This window comes from Herpailurus yagouaroundi, unplaced genomic scaffold (genome assembly GCF_014898765.1).
Source record: "Herpailurus yagouaroundi ecotype Mexico unplaced genomic scaffold, PumYag 182, whole genome shotgun sequence".
NCBI classification, from domain to species: Eukaryota; Metazoa; Chordata; class Mammalia; order Carnivora; family Felidae; genus Herpailurus; species Herpailurus yagouaroundi.
Genome location: NW_024412413.1, coordinates 16,987,142 through 17,013,590, shown reverse-complemented (window position 1 = coordinate 17,013,590; position 26,449 = coordinate 16,987,142). Strand labels below are relative to the sequence as shown.

Below are 26,449 nucleotides of genomic sequence, written 5' to 3'. Positions count from 1 at the left end.
AGAGAGAGACAGAGCATGAACGGGGGAGGGGCAGAGAGAGAGGGAGACACAGAATCGGAAACAGGCTCCAGGCTCTGAGCCATCAGCCCAGAGCCTGACGCGGGGCTCGAACTCACGGACCGCGAGATCGTGACCTGGCTGAAGTCGGATGCCCAACCGACTGCGCCACCCAGGCGCCCCTAAAAATCTTTTTAAAAAAGTATAAAAATAAAATGGAAAACAAAGTAACTTTCATTTTCCTGATAAAAATAATATTTTACCATAGCTTATTTAGACTCTTAAACCAGTTTGACAAATCCTTTCATCATTGAACTCATTATAAAACTCTAGTGGTCAATGCATAGATGCCTTAGAGGAGCAAGGCAATAGGAATATCATTTTGAAAAATTAAGGTATCAATTCCTTTGTGAATAGCATTTACTGGACAAGTTATGCAAGGAAATAGAGAAGGATCTGCGGCTTTCTGTGCACACTCATTTAAAGCTGGATGACCGAAACCCTTTCAAAGTTGGCATGAAAGACCTGGCCCTTTTTTTCTCTTTGAATCCAATTCGATTTTTCAATCGTTTCATTGACATTCGAGGTGAGTGTTTTGCTTTCCTTCTTAAACTCATATTCTATATCAGTTTGCCCTTAAGTGTTAACGAGCAGCAAAAAAACTTTGAGGGTATTTTTGTGTTATTCATTTATTCTTTAATTCTTTTTTGTTTCTTCTTTTTTATTTTCCTAGTACCTTATTTTAAAGGAAGAAGTCTGATGTTCAAAGACAAGTCATTTCCAAAAGCTTCATCTTTCTTCCTTTTCTATTTTTCCATGAATCAAAAATTTGTTTATATATTTACTGATTTATTTATTTATTTTTGGTAGCTTATGTAACTCACTACCTAGACAAGACCTTCTATAATCTCACAACAGTAGCTCTTCATGACTGGGCCACGTACAGTGAAATGAGAAATTTAGCTACCCAGCGTTATGGATTGGTTATGACGGAGGCTCATCTTCCTAGTCAGACTTTGGAACAGGTATAGTATGAAATGTTTCTAGCATAGTGTGTTTGTAGCATAGCAGTGTTTCTCTAAAAAGTCTCTTTTTTTCTTCTTAATTTAGCACGTTTATAATTGAAGAAAATATTTGCTGTATAAAACTACATACTTGACAAAAATAATGGTGCTGATTCGCTTTAGGAATAATTTACCACAGGCTTTCTGTTTACACTCCAGCTTTTGTTGAACATCTGAAATGTACATAGATTTAGATACACTGTTTCAGAAACCATGGGATAGTGAGGTGGTGACTTTTGCTGAGTTGTAAAAAGTTTAGTCAAGATCACAGTTAAGGATTTAAACCTAGATATAATGTATAAATTTTAACATCTTAAGAAATGGTCAATGGGGCGCCTGGGTGGCGCAGTCGGTTAAGCGTCTGGCTTCAGCCAGGTCACGATCTCGCGGTCCGTGAGTTCGAGCCCCGCGTCGGGCTCTGGGCTGATGGCTCGGAGCCTGGAGCCTGTTTCCCATTCTGTGTCTCCCTCTCTCTCTGCCCCTCCCCCGTTCATGCTCTGTCTCTCTCTGTCCCAAAAATAAATAAACGTTGAAAAAAAAAAAAAGAAATGGTCAAATGTATATGACTATAAATATCTTCTTAAAATGAGTACACAGAAGCATTTACTTTTGCTAATTCAGTAAGCTAATTTACAATATGACAGTATCTCATGAGTGCAAAAGTTATGTTTTCAGTTAATTTGCATGTATTTTTCCTAAGAAAATCCAAAAATAATATTTATCAAAAAATATCTACTCAGTTCTGAAATTTGAGGATAATTTTTCCTCCAGCCTACTGTGTGTAGGTACCATTTCTGGGATCAGTTTGTATTTCCTTTCATTCATTTATGCATTTAGTATTTACTGAAAAGATGCTAGGCACCAAACTATGTTTTGGGATACAAAAATAAATAGGAACAGTTTCTGCTCATGTACTTATAACCAAGGGGAAGAAAAAGTGAGTTAACTATTTTTAGATTGAAACATGAGAAAAACTATAATGAAAACTTAAAGGTTATTGTGACGCTACTTTGGCCCCAGTTAGAAAAGCTGTGGGACAATGCATCTGATGCCATTAGGTGTTAGAGTAGTAACTGAAGAGTTGTGGATTCTTAATAGGTAACTTGTATGTTAAAGGTAGTCTAGGGTAATTAAAAGAAGCCTAAGGATTTGGAATTAGACTTTATAAAAATCCCTGGGTTCTGCCTCTTCCTAGCTGTTTGACCTTGGAGAACTCCCTTAGCTTCATTTTCTTCAGCTGTGGAATTTAGAAGACTAATCCCTCATTTTTTGAGAATTACATAAAAAGAACTTGCTTGCACAGTGCCTGAAAAATAGTATGTATTTTATAAATATCACCACATATCCTGACTACCTTTTAGAATCTGGCCATTAGTTTATTTAGTAAAATATATACGGAAGATTTTTGGGAAGACCAGTAGTCTCAAGAATGGTGGGGAAATGATTGAGTCATGGATTTCTGAAATTTTAAATACAACTGTTCCTGTCCTTCAAAAGGGGTAAGATAACAAGCAGCCAGGTTTCCCAGGGAGACAGTCCTGATTGTAGCAGTTAGAAGGCTGCTTAACCTTTGGTTGTACTCTTTATATAGTTGTTTTTTTAAAGTAATTTTAAATATTGGTAGTAAGTCACTATATTGATACAAGTCTGACTATAATAATAATAGAACTGTGTGGGTTGTTTTAGGGCCTGGATGTTTTGGAAATTATGAGAAATATTCACATATTTGTGTCTCGATACCTCTATAATCTCAATAATCAGGTGAGTGGGTTTTAGAATTTTTTTTTGATGTGGGTGGATGTATAGTAGGAAGGCTGAGGGGCAAAAATTGATTCTCATTAGTGAAAACTAATGAAATAAAGCAGAAAATAATTGTTTAGAGATCTTTTTATTTCTTTGATTATATTATTGAATGACTTTGCAATGAAATTATCTTTTAATGAAATAGATTCTAAAATTTTCTTTGTGTAACTGACCAGCATTTACTATGGATTGTGTTGTTATTTAGTGTAAATTTGTTTCATTGCAGATTTTTATTGAACGAACAAGCAATAACAAACATTTGAACACTATTAATATTCGGCATATTGCTAATTCAATTCGAACACATGGCACAGGAATCATGAATACAACAGTAAGAGTCTTTTTTGGGGATTGGGTGGGTAATAGACTCCTGTTTAATTTGGTAGTTTGGAAAATAGTTTTCTCATAGAACATTCTGGTAAATATACACTACTGCTTGTTTATCATATACCTGAATTTCCATTATTTTGGTTGGTATAATTATAATGTCTGGGGAGGGGCTGCCTGGCCGGCTTAGTTGGTAGAGCATGTAACTCTTGATCTTGGGGTTCTGAGTTTGAGCCCCATTTTGGGTATAGAGATTACTTAAAAATAAATCTCAAAAAAAATGGCACTACAGTTGTGTTGGTTGTCATGGAAGCTCTGTGATACAAAAGGCATTTTCAAATGTCTTACCATCTCAGGGACATCATTATTAAGTGCTATCAGAGATTTGGGGACACTGGCATAGATGTATGTATCTGTGTGGATTGTCTGATATCATTTGTTGCTTTTGCACGCGAGCCATTGATAGCAGTTTATTTAACATTAGTCATGCTTTTTTGGGAGGGAGAGCTTACTAATTATTTAATATCTATAAAAGTAGAAATTTACTCAAAATATTTTGAATCTTAGAAATGGGCATACTGTCATTTGAGGGAATCACTTGAATTTGTATCCTATTTTTTCTTCTGTGGAAAAGAGCCGTTTTTGACTTTACCTGGTTTTCACGGTACACTTAATTTGTCCTTGAGGAAAGAAAAATATGAATGCTTAAATAGTAAAATCTTATTAAGCATGTTTGAAAGTAAAGAAATAGGGAGGAGTTACATAACTGGAAATTACATAAGGACCATTTTAATATTTGGTGCGGAGCCATTAAAGTGATTGAGCTGATAGGAGATGTGATTGGAGTTCTGTTTTAGCAGTTACCAGTATAGAAATGACATAGAGTTTCTAATTTAAGGAGTCATTCGTGTGGAGATCATGTCTGAACTTTTAAGGATAAACTCTTTTTTGACCTCGAATCTGTCAGAAATCTCATTCATGTAACAGATATAATTATGTGTGTATTTTACATGTCTGAGACACTGTGCTAGGTGCTTTGGTGAGAAAAACAGTTTCTGCTCTCATGGTGATTACACTCTAGCAGGGGATATAGTCATGAATCAGTTGATCACACTAATGAATGTACATTCCTGATGTTTGATGATGACAAAGTGAATATAGAAGAAATAAGATGAGGAGGGGTGCCTGGGTGGCTCAGTCAGTTAAGCGTCTGACTTTGGCTCAGGGCATGCATGATCTCATGATTCGTGGGTTCGAGTCCCGTGTCAGGGTCTGTGCTGACAGCTCAGAGCCTGGAGCCTGCTCCGGATTCTGGGTCTCCCTCTCTCTCTGCCCCTCCCCAACTCGTGCTCTGTCTCTCTCAAAAATACATAAACATTAAAAAAAAAAAAAAAAAAAAGCCTGGATGATCCCCCCAGGACACTTAAAAAAAAGAGAGAGAGAGAAATAAGATCAGAGACTGGTAGTTACCCATTATTAAGAGTGGGAAGGGGGCGCCTGGCTGGCTTAGTCGGTTAAGCATCCGACTTCGGCTCAGGTCATGATCTCGTGGTCTGTGAGTTCGAGCCCCGCGTCGGGCTCTGTGCTGACAGCTCGGAGGCTGTAGCCTGTTTCGGATTCTGTGTCTCCCTCTCTCTCTCTGACCCTCCCCCGTTCATGCTGTCTCTCCCTGTCTCAAAAATAAATAAACGTTAAAAAAAAAATTAAAAAAAAAAAAAGAGTGGGAAGGTTAGGGGTGCCTGGATAGTTCAGTCAGTTAAGCATCTGACTTTGGTTCAGGTCATGATCTCATGGTTTGTGGGTTTGAGCCCCACATCGGGCTTGGTGCTGACAGCTCAGAGATTCTGTGTCTTCCTCTCTGCCCCTCCCCCACTCGGGCTCTGTGTGTGTGTGTGTGTGTCTGTCTCTCTCTCTCAAAAATAAGTTAAATATTAAAAAAAAAAAAAAAAAAAGTGGGAAGGATAAAGAAGGGACTATTTCTACCAGGACAACTACTAGTAAGATCAAGAAGAAAACAGTGTTTAAGCCATAGGAAAAATTATGAGGAAGCACCCATTTCTAACACTGGATGAATGACGACTGTCAAAAAATGAAGTTTTTGAGGGTGGAGGAGATGGAAGTCAGTACAAGTCTTCCAGCTTAGGTCAGAAATAATGTCATGTTATTTTGGCCTTAATCTCAGCTCAAATCCAACTTTTTTTGGGGTTTTCTGAGTCTTGATCAGGGCCTTTTATTATTACTTATTCTCAAAGCACTGGCACTTCTCATTGTATGAATTATTGCAGATGAGATTTAATAATTTATTTCACATATACTTGTTTAAATGTCTGTTACTCCTGCTAGAATGTAGACTTCATGCTAACAAGCACCATGTCTAGCGTGAGAGCAGATACACCCTGCCTTGTGCAAAGGAGGTGCTCAAAATATTCCTGGGTACATCATTGAATGTCTTCCTTCAGGAAAGTTTAGAGAGCACTGTGTTTCTTACTTTAGTATCATTCTAGGCATGTAGATTAGTAATAAGTAAGGAACAGGAACTTCTGATTGTGGTTTATGCCATAAAAGCTAGAGTGTTGAATTTGTATTTTTTATTCTCACTATAACTCTTAGTTCTGTTATGAGGATATTTTCCTTGTATTTCTTTTTTTTCCCCCTTTTATAGGTAGTTAAAATATTTAAGGGGAGCTTATAGAAAGTTCTGTAAACTTGGGCAATAAGCTTCATTTATTTAAATATTTTCAGTGTGAATTAGGCTTTGTAAATATTAGACTTTATGAAATCTCACTTAGAGCTTATAGTTGATTGTTATTCAGTCACATTGATTTGACAATTTTTATATTAACTTCTCCCAATTTTTTGTGTTTTAATTTTATAGGTTAATTTCACCTACCAGTTTTTGAAAAAGAAGTTCTACATATTCAGCCAGTTTATGTATGATGAACATATCAAATCCAGATTGATAAAAGATATTCGGTTTTTCAGGGAAGTCAAGGACCAAAATGATCATAAGGTATTTTTTATTTTTGTATTCTTTTCAAGGTAGTTTGATTTGGCTGTTGAGTGTATAGGAGATGTTTATGCTGAAGTTCATTATGAAGCTCTGTAATGGGATTTTGGTTTTTTTGTTATTTTTCACAATAGTGTCTTCTAGATCTGGCCTCCAAGTTTCTTGTATTTTCCCTTATAGTTTCTTACTCGTAGGCTAAAGTGTAAGGATCCATGTGGCCAGGTGTTACTTTTCTTTATTTATTTTAAAATAATGCAGAAGAGAAACATGTTTATCTTGAAACATTTAAACAATATAGAGTGCATAAACTAAATGACCTCACTCATTTCTCTTTCCTCCCAGTTTCATTCTCTGGAGGCAGTTGCTGTTAACGTTGTGATATGATGCTTTTAGATGTCTGTGTGATAAACATATTTGTTTGCATATACACGTATTGCTCTTTTTTCCCTAACAAAAAGGGAGTAATACTACAGATATTATTTTACAGTATGCTTATCACAAGTCTGTACATATAATAGATCTACCTCATTCTTTGTAACAGTTTGACAGTAAAGATGTATATACCATAACTTATTTAACCTTCTCCTACTGACAGATATTTAGATTTTTCTGATTTTTTTAGTGTTATGTACAGCGCTACAGGGAACATCCTTACACATTTATTTCTGTGTATTGGGACATTATTTCTGAAAGATGAATTGCTTGAAGAGAAATTTGTAGGGCACAGAATATGAATATTTAAAGTTCTGATATATGTTGCCACAAGTTCTAAAAATACCACACCAACTGTTATTCCCTGTATTATAAGAATACTGTTTTCCCTTCACCCCTGCACTGAGTTTTCCAATAATGAAGAGAAATGTAAGTGGTACTATTATGGAGGCTTGTAGCCATGTGGCTAGCATGGTTTTTATATGGGTTTTATATTTGATTTGCCACATTTAGAACTATTTTAATTGCTCTTTAGCATCACCTAATTTCAACCGTCTAGTATTCTAGGTGGTGGTTTTCATCAATGTCAGAGCAGTAAAATACTATTTCCTAGTAAAATAACTGAATAAAATTATAGATTACAGTTATAAGTAGAGAATTATATTAACTCCTTTTATTGGAACAAGTTACTAGTATTCAGAGAAGTGATCATTCTATTGTTTATGAGAATTATTTCCATTTGTTAATATAAAATGAGTAATTTTCTCTTTTAATTAGCTAAGACTTGAAAAATCATTTTTTATTAGTGATGGCAATTAGAAATTTTGGCTCAGCTGATGTATGTTATTTGGGAAGGAGTGTGTTTATATATGCAATACCTATTTTGCCACAGGAACTTGGCTGCATGACACTGAAGAAGTGTTTCTAGGAGGAATTGGTTCCTTTTATCTATTGATAGAGTAGTTGGATGTTGGGAGACTAAAAATGGTGATGGAAAACTGAAGTTTGGTGGCTTTAATTATTTTCCTTAGCTAGTGACAAAAAGAAATTTAATTTGTATTGACCTTAAACATTGGTAGCTTTTGTGCTATAAATTTTGTCATTAGATTTAAGTGATTTTTTTTTTAAGCACAGTGGAAATACAAAATTAGAAAGGAAAATGGTATTAGCGTGGTTCATTTTGTAGGCATTTTATGCTTTAGGGGTTTTGTTAATAAAGGTAGTCTTTAAATTATCTCTTTAGTATCCTTTTGAAAGAGCAGAAAAATTTAATCGAGGCATCAGAAAACTTGGAATTACCCCAGAGGGACAAAGCTACCTTGATCAGTTCAGGCAACTCATCAGCCAGATTGGTAAGTTATTATAAAAGAGTTGGGAAATAAAGTACAAATTCCAAATAGCTATCTCCTTGAATATCTCATATAAATAAACAATTTAATATGTGAGTACCTGAGATCAACTTTATTCCACTGAGTCATTTTCTTACCAAAAGATTTTCAAGTATGATTACACTGTTGGTGCAGAAATAATTGATAGACTGTGGGACTGTGGACTAAAAGAAATTCAATAAAACCTCTTCAATTCAATTAAAAATATATTTACCTCATCTCAAATATGCTCATATTAGTCAGATTGTAACTATTTATTAGGTACTTACTCTGTTCATGGCACTGTTCTGGGCTTTTAAAATGGGCTCCCTGAAGTTATAGCCTCAATGCAGAGGCATAAAATAATTTATGTGAAAAGTTAATTAGTAACATAAGTAAATAAGTTACATTACTTACAAATAAGTTTGGTTAAGGTTGAAATATTAAATGTTACAATTTTCTGTTATATCATTTCACATTTGTATATAATTTCTTGAGTTGTCTTGCCTTATAGGTAGAACTAGTTTCCCAAAACGTGTTACATTATATTTAAAAGCAAGAACTACATTTAAAAATAATTGTAGATTAACAAAACTGTATACTTATTTAAGCTTTCCACAAAATGCCTCTGCAGGAGGCAGGTAATCATCATTTTAAAGATGAAAAAAGAAAAACTCAGACAAATAAATAGTATTGCTAGGACTTAAACTGGTTTTTTGGCTGAAGTCCAGATGTATTCTGTATTCTTCACAATTGTAGACACTAAACAGTAAATTCTTATTGACTACACTTTGGTAAACTTATGCTTCCTGAGATTCGCTCATTCATTTATGAAACATTTACTAAGAATCTGTTATACCAAATACTCTTCTAGATGCTGAGAATACAAATAGCCTTTGTTCTCAAGGGGCTTTAAATTTACTAGTGGGAAAGGTGTTATAAGGATTTAGTTCTGGAGTAAAGTCACTGAACACTAGCTTAAGTTTTTAAAATTAGTTATGTTTATTTTTTTTTTTTTTGAGAGAGAACACGAGCAGGGGAGGGGAGAGAGAGAGGGAGACACAGAATCTGAAGCAGGCTCCAGGCCCTGAGCTGTCAGCACAGAGCCCGACGTGGGGTTTGAACTCACGGACCTCAAGGTCATGACCTTAGCCGAAGTCGGATGCTTAACTGACCGAGCCACCCAGGCGCCCCTGCATATTAGACATTTCTATAAGAACTTAGAATTTTACATTTGTCATTTTTTTTCTTATTTTAAGCAATTTGATAAGGAGATTTGTCCCACAAGTAGTTTCCTCATAGAGACATTTGATGTCATTAGACCGTAAGCTTCTGGAGCAGTAGATCTTAGCCCTTTTTGAGAATCTGATGAAAACTCTGAATTGGTTTTCCCCAGAATAGTGCCCATATACTACACATACAGTTCCACATGTTGTTATACCAGAGTTAAGGTGCTTAAGGTCAGAGTCCAGGGACCTCAGACTTAGAGCTGTTTTTCTAAAGCAGCACTGCCTAAAACTTCATTTATTCGCAACTTCATTTATTCATACTCTGATTATGTATCAGAGTTCTTCTTCCCCACATGTGAATACTGCTTGCACTATTATTTATTTAATGTTTTAATATTTTTTAAAGTATAATTTTGTCCTATGAAATAGTCCTTAAATTATTGAAGATGACTGTGCTAGTCATCTTCCCCCATACACATTCTCTCCCTAACACATAAAATCATGTCACCTCACTTGCCGCCAGGAGGCATTCAGCATTTGATGAATATTATCCTTTTCACTTTGTTCCAAAATTTTATTCTTTACTCTCTTCTTAGAAAATACAAATTCTTTATCTCCATATAAACATAGTAATGTGTTTTTGAGTCTGTTAAATATATTGGGAAAAGGAGTAAGAAATCTCAGAGTTGGGAGCAAAAGGAAAAGTCCTTTTGTCTAATTACTTGCCTGCTGAAATAATCAGTACCACCACTAACATTTATTGAACATCTGTGTGCCAAGGCTTTGCTGAATGCTTTGTGTGTTCTAACTCCTATAAAACTCACAATGTTATGAGTATTGCTGTTTATTAATTCTGCAGGTATTTACTGAGGGCAACAAATGTTTCTAGGTGCTGATGATATATAGGGCACTAAACAAAATCTTTACCCTGTAGAGCTTAATTTAACAGATGAGGAAACAGAGATACAAAGTTTATACCTTGACCTAGATCTTCTAGCTAAAAAGTGGCAGAGTCTATTGAACCCAAGAAATCTGGCTTCAGAGAGTTCCTCTTAACTGTTGCTCTATACTTGCCTCTCAGTAGCACATTTTGATCTGCTGGATATTGGTCTGCTAATTGTAGGAAAACAATGAAACTAGACATTTTATATTTGTAAGACACATATTAGGGAAACATTTTAACATCATCTCTCATCTTGGGATAGCCCTAAAAATAGATTCAGTGATACCTATTTTGAGAGTTTTTAAAAACATCAGATGAGATAATGTATGTAAAGAATGTATGGTAATGATTGTGAAATAATAACTTTACCTTTTTGTCCTTTCTCCCAACTCATTTCAATTCAGTTTAGCAATACATAGATGACTCTTGAACAATACGTGTTTGAATTGTGCAAGTCTGCTTATATGTATATGTTTTCATACTATTGTAGTACTGTAATTGTGTTTTCTCTTCCTTATGATTTTTTTTAAATTTAAATTTATGTTAGTTAACATGCAGTGTAGTCTTGGCTTCAGGAGTGGAACACAGTGATTCATCTCCTACATATGACACCCAGTGCTCATCCCCAAAACTGCCCTCCTTAATGCCCATCACACATATAACCCATGCCCTCCCAGCAACCCTCAGTTTGTTCTCTGTATTTAAGAGTCTCTTATGGTTTGCCTCCCTCTCTGTTTTTATCTTTTCTTAACAACATTTTCTTTTCTCTAGCTTACTATATTGTAAGAATGCAATATACAATACACATAACATACAAAAAGTGTGTTAATTGACTTTGTCACTGGTTAAGGCCTCTGATTAACTGTAGGCTGTAAGTAGTTAAAAGTTATACACAGATTTTCAACTGTGGGGGTCTTGGGGGGTCCGGCACCCCTAGCTCCATGTTCAAGGGTCAAGTGTATTATTGAATTCCTACTATGTGTAGGGGTGGAGCAGTGAGAACAGAAGCTGTGCCATGGATCTTGCATGCCAGTTGGGGGAGACACAAAGACACAGAATATGTCACTGTTAAGTGCTGGCTAAGAAGGTGTAATGGTTCTGGCCAATGGTATTCAGTGATGGTCAGGGAAAACTCTAAGGAGCAGAGACCTAAATGACATTGGGGAATAAGTCATGTGTGTATTCAGGGAAGGAGCATACCAGAGCGAGGCCACTGGAAGTGCCAAAGCCCTGGGTCTGTCTGGCATTTTGGGGACCTAGGGGCTGGAATGGAGGAGTTAGTAGAGTCCTGAGTGGTAGGGCAGGATATCAGAACAGCAGCAAGGGCACGATCACACAGGGCTTTGTTGACCACATAAGAGATCTGGGTTTTATTGAGATGGAAAGCCATTGTAGGGTTTCCAGAAAAGGAAGGATATGTACCCACCTACTTTGAAAAGAACCACCAGCACTGCTGCTATGTAGATAAAAGATCGGGGAGCAGAATGCTGACGGTGGAAGTAGATAGAAGATTGGGGAGCAGGATGCTCATGGTGGAAGAAGATTGGGGAGCAGGATGCTGACGGTGGAAGATTGGGGAGCAGGAGGTCTTTGCATATTGCAGAGGTGGTTTGGAAGAGGATCATAGCTGTGAACGTGAAAAGTGGTGGGATTGTGGCTACATTCTGAAGGTGGGGCCATTATAATTTGCCCATTGATTAGATATCAAGTATGGAAGAAAGAAAGGAGTCAGGGATGACTTCAGGACATTTTGCCTGAGCAGTTGGAAGGATGGAAATGTCAATTTCTGAGATAGGAAATATAATAGGGTGAAGATCTTGAGTTTGACTTAAACATTAAATTAAAAATTCTTAGTCTTGTAGGTGTAGGCATTGACTAAAAAAGCCTGAAGGAGTAGTCCAGGTTGGAGATGTGATTTAGGGGCATCAAGTAAAGACCTCTTGGTATCACTTCCAGCTGTATTGGTGGGGAGGGGTTGGTCTGGCAAGCACTCAGTGTGAGAATGAAGAAATTATTGACATAGTAACTTTAAAATGTTTGTTTTTAAACATGTAGTCAGCATTTAGTGAATTTAGTTTATCAAATGCCAGTCACATTTATTTTTAAGATATTTAATATAGCTGTGTATAAGTAGGTATATTTATATTTTAAGTGCACAAATATGTAAGTTTCACTTTTATGGAGTAAGAATTAAAGTAAAAGAGAGAAGAATCTTTTAGGACTTAGGAATAGAAACCCTGTAATTGCTATATGTGACTGTATTCCTGATTGTTAGAGTTTAGACTTACTTGAATAAATATCTGATTTGTGTCTGTGTGTCATTTTTAAGGTAATGCTATGGGCTATATACGAATGATAAGATCTGGTGGCCTTCATTGCAGCAGCAATGCCATTAGGTATGAATGCAAACATTTTTGTCTTATGCTATTTAAAAATTTTATGTCATTTAAATTTATTGTAGGTGGTATTATAGAGAAGTTTTTTTTTCTTACTGATATATTTTGAGATAAATATGGAAGAAGACCATTAGTTCTGGTTATATTTTTTTCTTCTTGAATTTAAGATTATAGCAGACCTTTGAAAATTTTTTTTCTCTTGAAGATATAGTTATCAGTACACTTTGTGAATGGTTCTAAGGATTACATGATTTTAAGGATTAAATTTGATTATTCAGATCTAAAGGTCAGTTTTAGAACTAAATTGGTTATATTAGTATAATATAATAATTAGTATATAACAAATAGAAAATTCTTTCCAGATAATATAGTTGAAAAATTTGGAGTCTTATAGTAGCCCTTCATATCTCTGTCAATTACTCCTATTTAACTTAATAAAATTATTTTCCAAATTCTTAGATTTGTACCTGATCTTGAAGATATTGTAAACTTTGAAGAACTAGTAAAAGAAGAAGGTCTTGCAGAAGAAACGTTGAGAGCAGCAAGGTAGGGGCACCTGGGTGGCTTAGTTGGTTACATGTCCGACTCTTGATCTCGGCTCAGGTCATGATCTCGTGGTTCATGGGATTCAGTCTCGGATTGGGCTCCGCACTGGCAGTGCAGAGCCTGCTTGGGATTCTCTCTCTGTCTTTCTCAAATAAATTGATAAACATTAAAAAACAAGGTTAAAATCTAATTTCGGAATAATCTAAATTTGGAGATTTTAAAAAGTATATGTTTATATAAAAACATTTTAAAGGGGAGATTAGAAGGTAATATATAAACTTATGTTTTTGTGTTTTTATTATATAAGTTATGGCCTCAGTTTATGAGATTCAGTTTTTTTAAGACTGCAGTATTCTGAGATTTTTCCAACTTCACTAAAAAGTTATCTTCTAGAACACGCTATCTAATATAGTAGCCCCTAGCCACTTGTGGCTGTTGAGCATATGAAATGTGACTAGTCCAAATTGAAATGTGCTGAAGTACAAAGTATATAAGTAACTTTGAGGATTTAGTCTAAAAAATGCCAAATATCTCATTGGTAAAATTCACTTCACCTCTCTTTTAACTGTTTTTATATTTGTTTGCCAGCACTATTTTAGAACACCTGTCCTTTATTTCGTGTCATCTAGGCCAGCATTGTCCAGTACAGTAGCCACTACCACATGAAGCTGTTGAACACTTGAAATAGGGCTAATGGGCCGAGGAACTGAATTTAAATTTTTATTTTATTTAAATTAGGCAAATAAGGGGCGCCTGGGTGGCGCAGTCGGTTAAGCGTCCGACTTCAGCCAGGTCACGATCTCGCGGTCCGTGAGTTCGAGCCCTGCGTCAGGCTCTGGGCTGATGGCTCAGAGCCTGGAACCTGTTTTCCATTCTGTGTCTCCCTCTCTCTCTGCCCCTCCCCCGTTCATGCTCTGTCTCTCTCTGTCCCAAAAATAAATAAATGTTGGAAAAAAAAAATTTAAATTAGGCAAATAAGATAGCTGATGGCTATGTTATTGGACAGTGCAGATGTACAGACTTGAGTAAGTGGTGATTTTTGAACATAATTGAAAACTTGAGAGAGGCATGCAGAATTATTAAGAAATTCTTTAGAAAACTACAGATTTTATTAATAAAATCTTTATTCTATAATAATTATTATCTAATTATAACAGTTTATTGACTCAGACATGAAGGGGCACCCCTGGACAAAGTGGACACAATTTGAGTCTTAAAAAGAATCATGGTAGAAATCAGTTAAGTAAAAAAAGAACATTAAGATACATTAAGAACATTAAGATATATTAAGTAAAAAAAGAAACCATGAATCCTACTGATGATAAGAAAGATTGGAGGAGTAGAGGGAAGGTTCCTTTTTACAGAAGAATGCCAGCTGATAGATATAGATGAGAGAATGTAGGGAGAAATCACTGTTTTGCAATCACCACAGTAAATGCTTGAAATCAGACAAAAATCATCAAGAAAAATGGTTTTGGAGAGCAGAGTATTCATTTACTATCAGAAGATTATCCCACAAATTGCTCAATAACTACAAAGGGGAAAACTATCTCTATGAGGGAGAGGTTGATGTATTCCACCTTAACTCAGTGATCAAACATAGCATCACCAGTTCACAGGACACACTGACATTTTATGGGATCTTCTCATGCAATGTAACAGCAAGTACCTATGTTGTATTCTTGCCAGAAAGGTTTACTCTGGATTTATTTTAAGGGAGATTCTGAGACATTATCTGAGACATTCGAAGTTTGAGGCATTCCGTGAAACACCTGGCCTGGACTCTTAAAAAATGGCATGAAGGACAAAAAAGGCAACGAGACTATTCTAGATTAGGAAACTAAAGAGACCTGACAACCAAATGCAGTGGGTATTCCTTAATCATATCTAGATAAGGGAAAAGGGGGGCTATACAGGACATTTGGGGGATAATTAGGGAAATTAGAACATGTGTATATTAGATAATACTGTATTTTATTTTGGGGTGTAATGATATATTGTGGCTTTGTAGGAAAATTTCTTGGCTCTTAATAGATTCATATTAAAGCACTTGTGGGCCGAGTGACAAGAAATCTGTAACTTTAAATGTTTCCAGAAAAAACAAATGTGGCAAATGTTACATGGTGAAGAGTAAATAGGTGTTCATTATACTATGTTTTAACTTCTCAACAGGCTTGAATTTTTTTTAATGAAAAAAAAATGTGTGCATATTTATGAGAATAAGGCCCCAACACAAGATTTGCTTTGAAATAGTCTATTATAGGATAGCTTAGTTCTTTGCCAAATTAAAGGAGCCATGTACAGTTAATAATATATTTAAAGTCATTTGCCCTGAAATTACTAATTTTGGGCTTGTATGTCAAAGAAGAAAATCAGACTGTTGTCTCTTATTAAGTGATATCATCCATTTAAATATTGATGATCTTTTAAAAATATTTTTGAAGCAGTTTAAGGTCAGAGAGGTGGGATATTATCTTTTAAGATCTCTAGGGTAAAGCTGTCTGCTAATAGCAAGTTCAGATTTATGCAAAGGAGTGGATGACTGACATCAAGTGAAGGAAAGTTCATGGCAGGTGAAGTCAAGGAGTTGTGGCATTGTGATAATGAATCAGTTATCTAAATGGGCAACGGAGTCTTCCAGGATGATGGAGAACTAAAACATGGATCATAGTCCTAAGATAATAAAGGTAGGGCAATGGGTTAAAAGGTTAGTAGATGCCTGATATCAGGAAGGAGTAGCTGGGTAGTTGGATATAGTGGGATCATGAAAGTCTCAAAGGAGAGGTTTCTACCTTTTAGTGGTGGGGGAATAATAATTTGAAAGTGATGGTAGTTGTGGGGCGCCTGGGTGTCTCAGTCAGTTAAGCGTCTGATTTCAGCTCAAGTCATGTTCTCGCGGTTCCTAGGTTCAAGTCCCATGTCGGGCTCTGCTTACAGCTCAGAGCCTGGAGCCTGCTTCGGATTCTGTGTCTCCTTCTCTTTCTCTGTCCCTTCCTCACTTGCACTCGGTCTCTCTCTCTCTCTCTCTCAAAAATAAAACATTTTAAAAAGTTAACAAAAAATGTGGTGGTAGATGTAAATGAGGGATGAAGGAGAAAAAGCAGCTAATGTTTCCAAATGTTGAGTGGGAAGCTAAGTTCTTGAAGAGGAGCCAGGTTCCAGTTGAGGTAGGGAGGTATAGAAGAAGCATTAGTGAAGAGAGTTTAAAAGAGGAGTTTATTTACAATGAAATGGAATTCTACAGGGCTTATTGTGGGAAGAAGAAATATAAAACTGTTATTTTAAGTTTGAAGATGCCCTGCATATTTTATTTTAGGGAATAAGTTCATTAAACAATTGGGATCAGCTTTTGTCCATAAGAAAATAAGTTTATTCTGAACTCCAAGGAAATTGACTTAGAAATTAGAAACGTCTTCTAACGTTTTATACTTTTGAGTACTCTCATTGAAACTGATGAGAGTTGGATTTAAAAAGCCGGACCTTCGTGGGTCATCTGGATGGCTCAGTCGGTTAAGCATCCTACTCTTGGTTTTGGCTCAGGTCATGATCTCCTGGTTCGAGGGTTTGAGCCCTACGTCGGGGTCTGTGCTGGCAGTGCAGAGCCTGCCTAGGATTCTCTCTTTCCCCTTCCCTCTGTCCCTTCCCTGCTTGCTCTCAGATTAAAAAAAAAAAAAGAAAGAAAGAAAAAGCCACACCTTCTTTTAAGAAAGGAACCAGGTAAATATTTTTTTTGTATTTTAGGCATTTGGATTCAGTCCTCAGTGATCACACACGAAATTCTGCTGAAGGCACAGAGTATTTCAAAATGCTTGTAGATGTTTTTGCTCCAGAATTTCGAAGGCCAAAGAATATACATCTTCGAAATTTCTATATCATTGTTCCCCCTCTGGTGAGTATTTTATACCCAAAATGATTTTTTTTTAAGTTAATATGTCCATTTTCTTTACAGCAGGAAATGCACATAGACTATATTACTTCCTGGTTATAGATAAAACTTAAATGTAATCTCCATGAACATGGCCTAGGAATTTTACTTAACTAGTTATGCATAATGAGACTTAAGATAGATTTTTATTTGTTTGTAACTGCTAGAAAAATCCTAGTGTGATTTAAAGTGAGTGTACATCAGGCACCTGGGTGGCTCAGTCGGTTAAGTGTCCAACTCTTGATTTCAGCTTAGGTCATGATCTCATGGTTTGTGAGTTCAAGCCCCATGTCAGGCTCTGTGCTGATAGCATGGAGGCTGCTTGGGATCCTCCCTCTCTACCCCTCCCCAACTCGTGCTCTCTCTCTCTCAAAATAAACTTTAAATTGAGTGTACATCATTATATATGTATCATATAATCTTCGGGCTGAATTATACCATAATATTGTAAGTGATTAATGTAGACCAGCTTTAACTGTTACAATATGAAGTTATTTCTAACACATCTCTTGAAAGTATTACTGTTTAAGGACAACTTCTGTATTCAGTAGTAAATACTAACATCTAGACGAAATTTTTAGTGCTTCCTCATAGTATAGAGTGTCCACTGCTCTAATTCTATATAGTTGCAACCAAAAAGTAGCTCAAGTTATCCAAAATCACATTATACAAACAGTGGTTGCAGTGCGGAAAATGGAATTAAGAGATTAGAGAGGCTTATACTAGCAATAAGAGTTAACGTTTCCCTAAAGATTTCTATAATAAAACTTTTTTAAAAATTGTAAATGGGTAAGTCTAAAATCTAAATATCACTAAACAAATGTAACCTTTTGGTTACATCTTAACTTGGAGAGTAATAAATTTTCATATTGCTGCCTGACTTGTTAACACATATCCTCTTACATATTACTATTATTATCCTTTGAAAGCAGCAGATGGTTTGTAGACACCTTTTCTTTGTAAATGTTCTCTTACACTGTTTTTTTAATATGTTTATTGTTAATGCTCTATCATAATTACATGTCATAACTGTGATGTAGCAGAAGTGTCCATATTCATCTGATAAATACTATCTTTTCATCTTAAGACAGTGTCAAACTGGAGGCAGATTTGTCTTATACTCTGTAACAGTGTAGTTAACTTAGGGTGACTTCTTACCATGTGTCTTGAACTTGAAGGACAGCATACTGCAGACATGGTGAACAGTGGTCCGGGAGTTTAAGGAAGAGTGGAGTTGTGCAGGGCAACTGTCAGAATTCTAGGACAGAAGGACACGAAGTGTAGGACACTCTGCTTGTGCTTGAGTTTATGATTGAATTCTAGAAAGAAGACAAACATAAATGAGATATCAAAAAAAGATTTAACCATTTGTAAAGATTTCACAAATATGTGATTGATTGCCAAGTGAGTTTTACACGCATAAAAGTGAAAGTTGATATTGTTTCCAACAAAATAGGCTGTTATAGTACTTTTCACATGTATCACAGTTATTTTTACAGGTCTCTACCCTTCTACAACTGTGCTATCCGTATATAGCCACAAGTGGCTGCTTAAATTTAAGTTAATTAAAATTTTATGTGATAAAAAATCTAGTTCCTCAGTTTTGTGAGCCACATTTCAAGTTCTCAGTGGCCGTATGTGGCTAGTGGCTTACTGTATTGGATAGTACAGATATGCGATATTTCTGTCATTGCTGAGAGTGCTGCTCTAGAGTGTGGACTTTTTGATGGTATTCATTTTTTTTATTGTAGTTACTTAATACCTGATAGAAGTTTCAGTAAATCTTTATTGAATAAATGACAAGGTATTTTGTAAGAGCTGAATTTTTAGAAAAGCCTTTTTGGGGGGAATTCATTTCTCCAGATGACTCATTCTTTAACCCAGAATCTGATAAGAAATAGTATTTTAGAATGAATTGGGCAGAAGCAAGGACTACCACACATAAGAGCGCTTATGCTTTGAAGTAAATAAAGCAGGCCTACTTTTCTGATTCCAGCTTTCACTTAGAGTGTGACTTTGGACAAGTTACTCAGCCTCTAGGCTTCAGTGTTCTCATCTGCAAAATGTTCATAATATTTTACAATGAACCATATACAAGGCACTGTGGTTAGGGTAAGTGGTGATCGAGGGAGGGCTTGTAGTTAGAGGACTTGGAAAGAAGAGCCGTTAAAAGATACTTGTACAGATTGTGATCTCACCAGGGGACTATTTATAGGAGGAAGATGTCTCAAATCAAAAGGACAGGAATCTAGAAGGGTTCCTATTTATAATTTTTGAAATGTCTCCTTTATGAACTAAATTCTGAAGATATTTTAGCCCAGTTGTTTCTCTAATATATCTTTTTAGACCCTCAACTTTGTAGAGCATTCCATTAGCTGCAAGGAGAAATTGAATAAAAAAAACAAAATTGGAGCTGCTTTTACTGATGATGGCTTTGCCATGGGTAAGCTTAATGCAATTGTTTTTCCATTAATTTTATGTTCATTATTACCATGGATTTTAAGAAACATTTGCTTAATAGATCTGTGTGCTCTTTGTAGATTTGTTTTTCGTGAGCAGTGTTTACTCTTTATTTTTTAACTGGGTCATCTGATTAATAATACTTATCTTCCATCAAGTGTAACTATCATTCACGCCCACCTGGTATTGCTAATCGCTTAGTTTCATTAAATGTAATGTTTAGACTTTGTTGGGGTGGTGGCTTTAAGAGTGTTTAGCATTTTGTGTTGAGTTCCCCTGTAGCTTCCTCAGTTGCTGTCAAATAGCAGCAGAAGTTTTTCCCCAACCCTCAGCGTGTTACCTGTAAGTGATTTTCATGGCCATGTTGTTTCTTTTTTTCTTGATTGTCTTATTTTTAGTTCTATATACTTTCACTTTTTTTTTTTTTTTTTTTTTTTTTAAGGAGTAGAATACAACTTCTGTACTCATTGTAATTTGGCTTTGGTTTTGCTAATGACTGCAGGTGTGGCTTACATTTTGAAGCTTTTGGATCAGTACCAGGAATTTGACTCACTTCATTGGTTCCAGTCTGTTAGAGAGAAGTACCTGAAGGAGATAAGAGCAGTTGCTAAGCAACAGAATGTGCAGTCAACTAGTCAAGATGAAAAACTGCTACAAACCATGAATCTCACTCAGAAGCGATTGGATGTGTATCTACAGGTAGAGGAGAGTAGTAGTCAAATCTGCTTTGATATTTATGATACCCATTCTTGATATCTGAAAACAAATCCTATAGAAACCTCCATTTAAACAGATGAATAGTGGTAGTAGGTATATTTTAAAAGGAATGGCATTTGAAAGCCATTTGATTCAGATATTAAAAATGGATGGATTACTAAATTCAGTTTCTGTATTTATGATTTCCACAGTTTTTTAGGAATATTTTCAGCTTTTACTTTACATGTTTTTATTTACTTAGGAATTTGAATTGCTCTATTTCTCACTGAGCAGTGCAAGAATTTTCTTCAGAGCAGATAAGACTGCAGCTGAAGAAAACCAAGAAAAGAAAGAAAAAGGTCAGTGAGTGGCTTAAATTTGGAAAGACCAGTAAATCTTTCTTTAATAGACACTAATGTCCCATTTTATCTAGTCAGAATTCCAGCTTCCTTTTCCTTTTGGAAAATAATTTAGACCTAGAAATGCCTTTTTTTTTTGAAGTACAGCCTACATGCATCATTTGTGAATCTGAATAGAAATTTACATAGTTTTTACATTTCATTCTGGAGTAACTTTTTGTTCAGTTTCATCATAATTTAAATAAAATTTAACAAGTTTAGTTTTTTCTTTCACCCTTCAACTTGTGTCAGACAAGAAGGAACAAATTAGGAGGAACACTAGAATGTAGTAGAGCTGCTAACTAGACACAGACTGAATGAGATGGGGCAGATGGCTGAGGAGGTGGCAGATTGTAGGGACCCCATTTCGTATCATGGTGAGCGGCCTCCCGCCCTCCGCAACCAGGCCTTGGAGAATCAGAGTTTATAGTGCAGCCACGAGAACCGATCGTCTTGTCTATTGTATTCTTTGTAGGATGATATAAATTGCTTATTATTGCATAGTTAAGGCTACACATGATACATTTCTCCCCAGTTTAAAATTTAGGAACAATTTCTTCCCTGAAGAATGGTTGTTTCCTTTTTTCTGTTATAGAAATTATGTAATTTAGGTTTTCCTCGGCTCGGTAGCTTAAAGCTTGCTACAGCAGCTGAGTTGAGTTTTCATGTTTTTCTTATATCCTTACTTGTATTTCACAAATCAAGGCATAAAATTTACATTTTATAAAATAAGATGTTTTTATTAATCTTACTTTGTTAAATTGTAAAATACATATATATTTTACACTGAATTTGGGTAGACCACTTATATCAAGTAACCTATTCCCTGATAATGTTGCATAAATTAAATGTTAATTAGCATACAGAAGCTTTTTTGGAATCTAATAATTGTGTGCTTGAAAGTGATTTCAGGCTGTTACCTGGAAGATACTCCGTATTTATTACATGAAAATATGTATATATTCTGTTTGGGTCCCTTTCCAAGGCTAAAGTAAATTGGAAGACTTTGAGTGAATTTGATCTAAATTGTGAAGAAACTCAGTTATTGCTTAGGTTCTGCTCAGGCATTTCATGCGAGAACCTTGTCTCCAGCCAAGCTTATACTTACTTTAAGGCCTAAAACATTAAGGCAGAACAAACAAACCTTTTGGTCTCAGTGGAAGTCCTTGCTGTGGATTGTTCTTAAGGAACTCACTATGATTCTGGTTGATGCGTCTCACCCACATCAACCACCGAGGTGGTGGTTCTGTTGCAAAACTCTGTCTTAGCTAAAGGTTGCTCAGATATGTAGTCAGAGTTGCAGGGTACATGAGATAGTTTTCCTCTGTTAATGAAATGTGTGCATGTGGTATTTCATACACAAAAAAAGAGGAATTCATTTTATCACAATCATAATAAAAAGCTGCTTTAAAAAATGAATTACAAACACAGATGGAAAGCTACTTATTCTGGACAATTTTATATGTGAATTTGCAGCAATGTCTCTGGCAATAACAGCAGTGCACTATAATAGTGATTTCTTGGCCTGGCTGGGGGGAACCGGCTGAGGGGCAGCATGCCTTCAAACGTGCCAGGTGAAACTCCAGTGGCCCACATGCAGTTCTGAACTTTCACAAGTCTACACCTCTATTAAGTACCAGTCAGAACGTTACCTTTGCAAAATTTAGCTCAGATTTCTAAAAAATTAAGGTAACTAAACTACATATACATTGTAATATTAGAGAACTATTTGGTAGATGCACATTTTCTTAATTTGAAATTTAGCAGGTAGCTCTTCTCAATTTTTACTTAATTCATTTTTTAAAAATGAATATACATCTGTCTAATGTTATTTTCACCCACGCTTCCAGAAGAGACCAAAACAAGCAATGGAGACCTGTCCGACAGCACTGTGTCTGCAGATCCTGTTGTCAAATGATACCGATGGTATGCGTTGCCCCTCAGAAGTCATCAGAATTTTGTCAGTACTGTTGCCAGTGAAATGGATGTTAGCAAGCTAATGGTGAAGTTTTCCTGGACCACATCTCTGGTAACAGGTAGATGTTGCAACTCTTTAAGGCGGTGCTGCTGAGTCCATTCTTCTTCTGAAGGCTCAATCTTCTTTCTAAAGGTTGAGAATGAGATTTTCAGTTGGGTTTTTGCCTGGACTTGAGGCTAGCAGATGTGCCTGGGGAGTGTTGTTTGAAGTGAAGCTGTAGAAGGGCCGAACCAAATTCCTAAACTGCCGCCTCAGATCTCTAACAATCTACGTGAGGGTGTAAAACTTGTGTTTGCATATTTGATCCATATTTGCTTGTCATTGGAAACTCAGTGCGTATCCTCTGTACAGCCAGCAAATACATATTTAAACAAAGTGAATTAAGTCTGAAATTTATGAGGCATACATATCGACATTGTTATAACAGACATACAGAAAGATGGCTTTGATAGAGGTGAGGCACAAGTGTGCTATGTACCTTTTATGTACAGTATAAAACTGGTTCATTGTTAATTTCATGTGACTCAACAAGAGCTGTTCAGGTCTTTGATAAGACATTTTATAACTAGTTTACATTGCTTTGGGAACATGTAACCTCCAACAACTGCTTTAAATTTAAGATTTACTTAATACTCAAGATGAAACAAAATTGAGAGAAAGCCATAGAGTCCTGCTTGCAACTTCACTTTTGGTTGAAGGCACTACGTGTATCAGAGAAAGTTGTATGGATTTTTATTTCTACATCCAAACTCAGGTTTCTTCTACATTAGGTTGAATTAAAGTCTTGGTGATGGTTTGGGCAGACTTTTTCTTTAAACCAAGTATAATCTAAGACATCAGATTAAGCACTGTGCAGGCTTTTTAAAAATTACCACTGTGAGAATAAAGTTCTAATAAATCATTTACTGATTTGAAAAGTACAGTAAGATTTTGAGTAAATTTAGTTCCTCGCAGGCTACAAGCTTTATTTTTGTAAAGATTACATCAGTTGATAATTAAATGGTTAATCATGGCCTATATAATCTTTGAATATAATACAGTGATACTTTTACAACGAAAACAAAGTTTAAAACTGTACACGTAATAACATCATTTGGTAAACACTTGATTTTTCCATTGCACTTGCCTATTAAGCATTTCTTTGGGTATATCCTGCAAGTAATTCTAATGTTTGATTTCTAGCTTTTGGAACAGGTGTACAATGCCCTATCTGTATGCATTGATTACTGGCAGGGTAACTTTCCCAGCCCAAGATAAACACTTCCACTGTTCAAAGTCAGAAGAAACAAAATAGGTAGGAAATGTTTTTTGTTTATTATGTAAACATGACTTTCAGAATTATGAACAATGGGTGGATTAAAGGCATTTAATATCTGTAATTCATACTAACTGTAGAAATGGCCCTAAAGCATGCTGCATAATTAGTAATTTATATTTTCATTATTGTAAATGTTTATATTAATGATCTTTTGATTGTATCAAATTCGTCACCATTTCATAGCAACAATATTATTCTTTTTTTTTTTCTCTCTGACTTCCCTAAAACAATCTCCATTTTTAATAGGGGTAGAAATTGTAATTGGAAGAGAATCTGAGGTCTCTGTTCATTATCCCCACATATATCAGTTATTATCAATCTTATGAATATTCTATAGAGTTTATATGCTGACACCATGGATACCTACAGTTGAGAAGAAAGTGATTATTATTTTGCCATTAGCTCAAAATAATGTCACTGTAATCTGGATAAATTACACATATTTGAAATAAAATCTCTGAAAAGATTAAGCATATTTAAATGCCATTAAAGTGCAGAGCAATAGGGCTTGAGTGTTTCACACCTAAGTTAATATATGCATTTGGATGATGTTTTCTTTGCTTAACATATTAATGTTAAATATTTTTTTTTGGACATACTGTAGTTTAAAATTAGTGTGAGCATTTGTTGTAAATTCACAAACTCAATAATGTTCAAATTCTCAGGAATTAAGGACTAACCATAACTTTGTCAGTTCTAATTAAGTTTTGTAAAAGATGGCAAGTTTGTTACCTCACTTGAGTGGGGCTTCCCCCTACCCTAATTCTAAGAGAATATAATATGTATAATAAAACATTAATAAATATAATTTCAAAAGTTTACTTCCCCTGGATGTTTATGTTCAAAATTGAATGTCTTAAACCAGTACTTCTTAACATTAACCTTTTTGGAATCCCCTTTAATAGAATATAGGGAATCTGTCTTTAAAAAAATACTTGCATGCACATAGGCAAAACATTTCAAGTATAAAATTGGTATTGGCTCCTTTCCACGCAACCCAGGTGAAGAACTTTTCTTTTTCTCTTTGTACGTTCTTGATCTAATCCTTGTTGTTTTCAAATAAAAAGAACCCATGTGAATGTTTACTTTTAAATCCTAATCCTAGGAAGGGATCCTTGGTTTACAGTGTTTAATGTTAGAAATAACTCTAGTGCCATTTGCAAACATGAGTTTAACTGAAACAGTAATAATAAATGAGAGCCTTTTAAATATTACACTGGAGACAGGAGACACATGCCTTTTAAATACAGCTGACCCTTGAACGGCATGATGTTTAAACTGTGTGGTAGGGGGTGGGAAGAGTGTGCCTGGGTGGCTCAGTCAGTTATGTGTCTGACTCCTGATTTGGCTCAGATCATGATCCCAGGGTCGTGAGATTGAGCCCCGCCTCAGGCTCTGTGCTGGGTGTGGAGCCTGCTTAAGATTCTTTCTCTCCCTCTCTTTATGCCTCTTCCCCACTCACGCTCGCTTTCTCAAAAATAAAAATAAACTGTGCGGGTCCACTTATATGTGACTTTTAAAAAGAAATCCAATATAGTTCTGTAAATGTAGTTTCCTTATGATTTTAATAGCATTTTTTCTCTAGCTTAGTTTTTTTTTTTATGTTTATTTAGAGAGAGAGTGGGGCAAAGGCAGAGAGAGAATCCCAAGCAGGTTCTGCACTGCCAGCATAGAGCCCAACATGGGGCTCGATCTCATGAACCGTGAGATCATGACCTGAGCAGAGATCAAGAATCAGATGCTACAGTGTGGAGGTTCCTCAAAAAATTAAAAATAGAACTACCCTAAGACCCAGCAATAATTCTAGGAATTTACCCAAGGGATACCGGAGTGCTAATGCATAGGGGCACATGTACCCCAATGTTTATAGCAGCACTTTCAACAATAGCCAAATTATGGAAAGAGCCTAAATGTCCATCAACTGATGAATGGGTAAAGAAGATGTGGTTTATATCTATGACGGAATAGTACTTGGCGATGAGAAAGAATGAAATCCTGCCATTTGCAGCAATGTGGATGGAACTGGAAGGTATTACGCTGAGTGAAATAAGTCAGAGAAGGACAGATATCATATGTTTTCATTCATATGTGGATCTTGAGAAACTTAGAAGACCATGGGGGAGGGGAAGGGGAAAAATAGTTGGAGGGAGGCAAACCACAAGGGACTCTTAAATACAGAGAACAATCTGAGAGTGGACGACGGGGGTGGGGGAGAGGGAAAATGGGTGATGGGCATTGAGGAGGGCACTTGTTGGGATGAGCACTGGATGTTGTATGGAAGCCAATTGGACAATAAATTATGTTAAAAAAAAAAATCAGACGCTTAACTGACTGGGCCACCCAGGCGCCCCTGTTAGTTTATTGTAAGAATACGCTATATTATCCAAGTAACATCTATAATATGCGTTCATTATAAGGTTTCCAGTCAGCGGCAGGCTCTTAGTTTAAGTTTTTGGGGAGTCAAAAGTTAACATGCAGAGTTTTGATTGTGCCAGGAGTTGGTGCCCCTCACCTCTGTGTTGTTCAAGGATAGGCTGTACTACACTGGAGAAACTTTCCTTGG

The 26,449-nt window shown here is 35.9% G+C and overlaps 1 protein-coding gene across 3 annotated transcripts in view; it reads left to right on the top strand.

Annotated features, from left to right (window-relative positions):
* The window catches only part of WASHC4 (WASH complex subunit 4), a 60,606-nt gene extending 35,899 nt beyond the window's left edge, over positions 1-24,707 (top strand). Inside the window, exons 21-33 of one of the 3 annotated variants that reach the window (XM_040491019.1) lie at positions 415-583; positions 868-1,022; positions 2,748-2,822; positions 3,091-3,195; positions 6,067-6,201; positions 7,874-7,982; positions 12,499-12,565; positions 13,025-13,111; positions 16,853-17,000; positions 19,383-19,479; positions 19,999-20,195; positions 20,487-20,551; positions 22,441-24,707. In XM_040491019.1, coding sequence (XP_040346953.1) covers positions 415-583; positions 868-1,022; positions 2,748-2,822; positions 3,091-3,195; positions 6,067-6,201; positions 7,874-7,982; positions 12,499-12,565; positions 13,025-13,111; positions 16,853-17,000; positions 19,383-19,479; positions 19,999-20,195; positions 20,487-20,513 — 1,371 coding nt within the window. In that variant the 3' untranslated portion in view covers positions 20,514-20,551; positions 22,441-24,707. Of the gene's footprint in view, positions 1-414; positions 584-867; positions 1,023-2,747; positions 2,823-3,090; positions 3,196-6,066; positions 6,202-7,873; positions 7,983-12,498; positions 12,566-13,024; positions 13,112-14,827; positions 15,964-16,852; positions 17,001-19,382; positions 19,480-19,998; positions 20,196-20,454; positions 20,552-22,440 lie in introns of those variants that run through there. The other 2 variants (XM_040491018.1, XM_040491020.1) reach the window with 2 other exon arrangements.
* The last annotated feature ends 1,742 nt before the right edge of the window (positions 24,708-26,449 follow it).